The 6,000-nt window shown below is 45.2% G+C and overlaps 1 protein-coding gene across 1 annotated transcript in view; it reads right to left on the bottom strand.

The window, feature by feature from the left end:
• Positions 1-1,325: 1,325 nt before the first annotated feature.
• Positions 1,326-6,000, bottom strand: part of LOC143958221 (protein mono-ADP-ribosyltransferase PARP16-like) — a 33,142-nt gene continuing 28,467 nt past the window's right edge. The window contains exon 7 of the mRNA XM_077467718.1: positions 1,326-5,249. Within this exon, the coding sequence (XP_077323844.1) occupies positions 5,108-5,249 (142 nt within the window). The 3' untranslated portion in view covers positions 1,326-5,107. The remainder of the gene's footprint in view (positions 5,250-6,000) is intronic.

Below are 6,000 nucleotides of genomic sequence, written 5' to 3'. Positions count from 1 at the left end.
GTATGGGGATGGTCCCTTCCTGTTCCAACATGTCTGTGCACCAGTGCACCAAGCAAGGTCCATAAAGACATGGATGAGCGAGTTTGGGGTGGAGGAACTTGACTGGCCTGCACAAAGTCCTGACCTCAACCTGATAGAACACCTTCTTGTCCAACATCAGTGCCTGACCTCAAAAATGCGCTTCTGGAAGAATGGTCAAACATTCCCCATAGACACCCTCCTAAACCTTGTGGACGGCCTTCCCAGGAGAGTTGAAGCTGTTAGGCAACCTTTACACTGAGATGCTTTACAGGCTTTTTAGTGCTAAAAATAGCGCCTGCAAAGCGCCTCTCCTGTCACTCCAGTGTGAAAGCTCGAGGGCTTTCACACTGGAGCGGTAAGCTCGCAGAACGTTAAAAAAGTCCTGCAAGCAGCATCTTTGGCGCTTTTAATCCCCCCTCTAGTGGCCGAGGAAAGGGTTGAAAGCGCCCATGTAGCATCGCTGCCCATTGATTTCAATGGGCAGGGGCGCTTTAGGAGCGGTGTAATTGTATTACACCTAAAGCGCCCCTGCCCATTGAAATCAATGGGCAGCAATGCTACATGGGCACTTTTAACCCTTTAATCGGCCACTAGAGGGGGGTTAAAAGTGCCGACACCTCCACCGCTTCAGTGTAATAAGGTACCCGAAGACTGGGATGCCATTAAAGTTCATGTGCGTGTAAAGACAGGTGCCCCAAAACTTTTGACAATATAGGGCATGTGCAATGCAATTGAATTATATAAGAACATTTACATTGTGCATTGTTGTGTGAATTCTTACTTTGTATAGATTCTTTGAGGGCCAGTACGCACCATAGAAACGTAGTCTGGATGCGTTCCAGATGCTTTTCTGCATGCACGTTTTTTATGCAGTTCAGTGCAATTTTCCCCCCTCTTTTTTTCTTAACCTTAAATAAGGACATGTGCTTTCCAGTGCATTTTTGATGAGTCTTACAGCGCAGTCCAGTGCAGGAAAAATGCAGCATGTTCTACTTTTTTTTCTGCAATGCACTGGAACTGCAAGTACTGGTGTGAACTATATAATTGAAAACCATATAACTTACTTTCCATGCATTTTTGATGCACAAAAAAAAAAAAAAAAAAAACGCACTGTTCTGCATGTGGTGTGAACTGGCCCTCATAGATAATTTGCTACACAGCCCAGATAGCTACATAAACTCCTGAGGAAGCCGTAATCAATTTGGTGAAACATGTCGAGATTGTTGCATCTGCTGTGATATGGAATATGTAAACTAAATCTGATAATGAACTTATCTCTGATTATTGTTTTTAAGAAAAAAGTTTTTTAATGGAAAGAATAAAAAAAATTGTTACATTTTAAACAACTGTTTGATAATTAGCACCTTAAAAGTCCCCATTTTCTTTGCCTTTGTATTTCTAAAACAAAATGGGATGCGGTGCTAGATGTAAATCCTCTCCTGTCCAAGACCGGTGCCTTACAAGTACACCTAAACACCCTACCCCCACCGATACTTTGCCGGGCTCCCCGCCACTCTACTGAACTGATGGAGCCTTCAGACATACCTTCTACTTCTGGGAAGTCAGACAATATCCTCCCAGGATGCAGTGCTCGGGTCTGGGGATTTTGTTGAACATGGTCATGTGAGGGAGCCAAGAATGTAAAGGCGCGATGAAGTCACTTCCGTGGATGTGCATGAGAGTCCTCCGTTCCAGCGCGATCCGTCGGACCTTCAGAGAGCAATGCGCCGCTGACGTCAGCGGCTGAATATCTCCTAAACCGTGCAGGTTTAAGGGATATTCATTTCACCTACAAGTAAGCCTTATTATAGGCTTTCCTGTAGGTAAAAATGTGGTTGTTAAAACCTCAGACACGATTTACCCCTCTATAGTGTGTACTTATCTTAAATAGGAGAACTAAGTGTAATTTCTGTCTGCTGCTTTGTTCCTCTGCTATCAGCATGAATCACTCCTGACACTAAGAGAAAAAAGGTGACAGGGGAGGGAGGGATCTCCAGCTGATTGACAGCCTCAGCTTTGTTCCTGTGTGCTGTGTAAAAGGGGAGGGGGGTCCCTTTCCTCCAATCATCTCCCAGAGTTCTCCTCACTGAGCTCTTTAGTGTGTAATTTCAGCTCACCGCCCTCTTTTGTTGACAGGTCAGACAAGCTTTATAAATTCGGGACTTTTAAACGCATGTCGAGAAGACTGCAGATAAACAGGTGCAACTTAGATAGGTGGATTTGTTTTATATCTGTGTGCATCACCTGAGGCCAGTCACTTCACTGGGTACTATATGTGTAAGGCCAGGTTGACATATATGCGAAGTGGATGCGATTTTAAACCGCATCCAATTCACATAACATGTGAATCAGACTGGCTTTCAATGGAGTCGGTTCACACACGTCTGTGCAGTTTTAAAAAGGGTCCTGTGCAATTTTGGGTCCGGGTCTGGTGCGATTTCAGGTAAAACTTGAACTGGAAAACAAACGCACCGGACTGGCGCAACCACGGCTGCATATGTATGAAACCAGCCTAAGACCCCTTTCACACTGAGTTCGCTTTACAGTCGCTATAGCACTAAAAATAGAGCGTGCAAAGCGCCTCTCCTCTCACTCCAGTGTGAAAGCCCGAGTGCTTTCACACTGGAGCAGTGCGCTGGCAGGACGCCAAAAAAAAAAAATCCTGCAAGCAGCTTCTTTAACCACTTGGCGCCCAAGGTATGTCATATGACGTCGTCGGCTTTGTGGGGTTATATCTGAATGATGCCTGAGGCTACAGACATCATTCAGATATCGGCATTTTCAGCCGGCGATTCCCTGCACCATAAGAATGATCATAGCGGCTGTTCCGCCGCTTGATCGTTCTTATGGGCGGTGGGAGGGGACATCCCCCCCCCCCGCCGTCCTCCGGTGCTTCTACCGGCTCACCGCTTCCATCGGTGAGTCGGACACAGGATCCGCCGGCCCCAGATAATGATCATAGAGATTTCCGGCGGACCAGATGGTCGCTGGAGTCTCTATGATCGTCGCGCCCGGCCTATGCATTCAAAATAACAGTGCCGTCTCGGCTGGGAAGCCAGGATTGTTTTTTTATTTTTTATTTTAGGCTTCCCAGCCTAGAGGTGAGATGTGGGGTCTTATTGACCTCATATCTCACTGTAAATAGGTCCGATCGTGCCATATTTCTATTACAAGGGATGTTTACATTAATAATAAAAGTAATCAAATTTTTTATTTTATTTTTAAAGTGTCAAACTAAAAAAATAAAAGTAAAATTAACAATAAAAAAAAAAAAAAATGTAAAGCGCCCCTGTCCCCGTGAGCTCATACGCAGAAGCGAACGCATACGTAAGTCCTGCCCACATATAAAAAAGGTGTTAAAATCACACACGTGAGGTATCGTCGAGAAACGTTAGAGCGAGAGCAATAATTCTAGCCCTAGACCTCCTCTGTAACTCAAAACATGTAACCAGTAAAAGAATTTAAAGCGTCGCCTATGGGGATTTTTAAATACCAAAGTTTGGCGCCATTCCACAAGTGTGTGCAATTTTGAAGCGTAACATGTTGGGTGTCTATTTACTCGGCGTATCTTTACCTTTCACATTATGCAAAAAAATTGGGCTAACTTTACTCTTTTTTTTTTTAAAGCATGAAACTGTTTTTTTTTCTGGAAAAAACGTGTTCGAAAAGTTGCTGCGCAAATACCGTGCAACGACCGCCATTGTATTCTCCAGGGTCTTTGCTAAAAAAAACATATATAATGTTTGGGGGTTCTATGTAATTTTCTAGCAAAAAAAAAGATGAATTTTACATGTAGGAGAGAAATGTCAGAATTGGCCTGGATGCGAAGTGGTTAAGGCACTTTAGGAGTGGTATATACACTGCTCCTAAAGCACCCCTGCCCATTGAAATCAATGGGCAGCACCGTTGTAGTGGCACTTTGAACCCCTTTTCGGCCACTAGCGGGGGTTAAAAGCACCCCACTAGCGGCCGAAAAAAAACAGCTAAAACGACGGTAAAGCGCAACTAAAAATAGGGGGATTTACCGCCGACGCCCCCAAATGTCCCAGTGTGAAAGTGCCCTAAGGGTTTACAAACACTTTATGCCCTGGTTCACAGCGGTACAGCTTTGAAATCGAGCTACTTCAGCGCGATTTCGAAGCCTCAGATCAGTGCGTGCGATTTGCACCGATTTCATTACGACTTCGTTCATTGTCAAAAAAGTAGTGCAAGAACCTTTTTTTTTTCATAATCGCTGCGACATGAGATATGAAAGGTTTCACTGGCAACAATGGGGTGCGACTTGCCATGCGATTTAGACCTGTCAAATCGCATTGCAAGCCGCACACCGGTGTGAACAGGAGCTAAGCTGCGTTGGAAGAGAACTCTGCTTACTTATTGAAGTCAAAGGCATGGCTTCCTTCACAGCAGATCTTGTGGCACGGTCATCTGGAAGGAACAAAAACTAAAACCCCATACACACTATACAACTTTTGTTGTCTGATTTCTATGATTTAGATTTACCAAACCATGTAGTGTGAGGGCCTGCCTGATTGCATACAAATTGAAACTCTTAAGGTTTGACCTCATAATATATGGCAGGGATATGCAATTAGTGGACCTCCAGCTGTTGCAAAACTACAAGTCCCATCATGCCTCTGTCTCTGGGTGTCATGCTTGTGGCTGTCAGAGTCTTGCTATGCCTCATGGGACTTGTAGCAACAGCTGGAGGTCTGCTAATTGCATATCCCTGATATATGGTGTCGGTAAATCTGGAGGAAAAACAAAAAAATCGACGGAAAATTGTGTAGTGTGTATCCAGCTTTAAGGCCATAGCGTATGATTGGATCTTTTTCTTCTTGTGCGATTACGGTGTCGAGCTCCATGCATCACCTTCTCTGAAGTTCTGTATTGCTGTAGGATTCAGACGATAATCATGTGTAAAAATTACAAGTGTGAAAGAACGGCGGGCTGCCGCCGTAAGAGACGCCGTTGGAGGAGTCCAGTCCCGGCGTCGGCTGGAATGTCGGCATTCTTCAACAACGTGAGAGAAGAGGAAGACGCAACTTTAAGGCTTACGGTGAAGTTCAAAAGGAAATAGAGAAGTTTAAGTCCTCCAGCTCACAACTCTATTCCAATGATGCAAAAAGGTCTTGGAACTACTTAAGCCGATGAAAATCAGGACAAGCAGATACAGTGTCATCATGATAGCAAAACGGTGGCTTGAGAACCAAGATGGCTGCCTGGACCTGTGTGGAGGAAATGCAGAGAGTGTGAAAATAGAAAGCAATGAGGATTAAAAGGATAAATTCACCTTTAGAGCTTGTTACTTGTTACAGGAGGGTGTATACAGCGGGTGGGGATTCCATCTCCCCTGCAGCCGCTGTTACATTGAAAAATGAGCAAAGATCTGTGAATGAATAAACTACAAGTCCCACCTTCTACCGCAGCAGATGCCTTGTAATTGAGTTCCACCCAAAATTGAAACTTTCGCTGATCCTGTTCCTCCCCCCCCCCTCCGATGTCACATTTGGCACCTTTCAGGGGGAGGGGGGAGCAGATAGCTGTCTAATACAGGTATTTGCTCCCATTTCTGGCGAAAGATTGCTGCAGAATCCGTGGCGAGCTACGACAATGCCCGGCCCCTCCTTTGCCCACCCCTATTCCGGGAAACGCACAGGTCCCAGAAGACAGCAGGGACCATTCAGAAAGTGCAGCGCTACTCGTACATGCACAGTAGGGAAGTGAAGGCTTCACTTCCTGATTTCCTTACTGAAGATGCCGACACCTCCACCCAGGAGCCGAGAGACGGGTTGGAGAGGACATTGCAGGGGCCCCGGATAGGTAAGTGTCCTTATTTTAAAAGTCAGCAGCTGCCGTGTTTTTTGTTTTAATTTGCAAGCGGAATTCTGCTTTAACCACTTGCCGCCCGCCATATAGCAAAATGACGGTGGCAAAGTGGTTGTAATATCCTGACCGGACGTCACATGACGTGATCAG

Source organism: Lithobates pipiens, unplaced genomic scaffold (assembly GCF_037356315.1).
Source record: "Lithobates pipiens isolate NorthernLeopardFrog02 unplaced genomic scaffold, aLitPip1_a1.2 Scaffold_6, whole genome shotgun sequence".
NCBI classification, from domain to species: Eukaryota; Metazoa; Chordata; class Amphibia; order Anura; family Ranidae; genus Lithobates; species Lithobates pipiens.
This window is presented reverse-complemented; position numbering and strand designations above follow the sequence as displayed.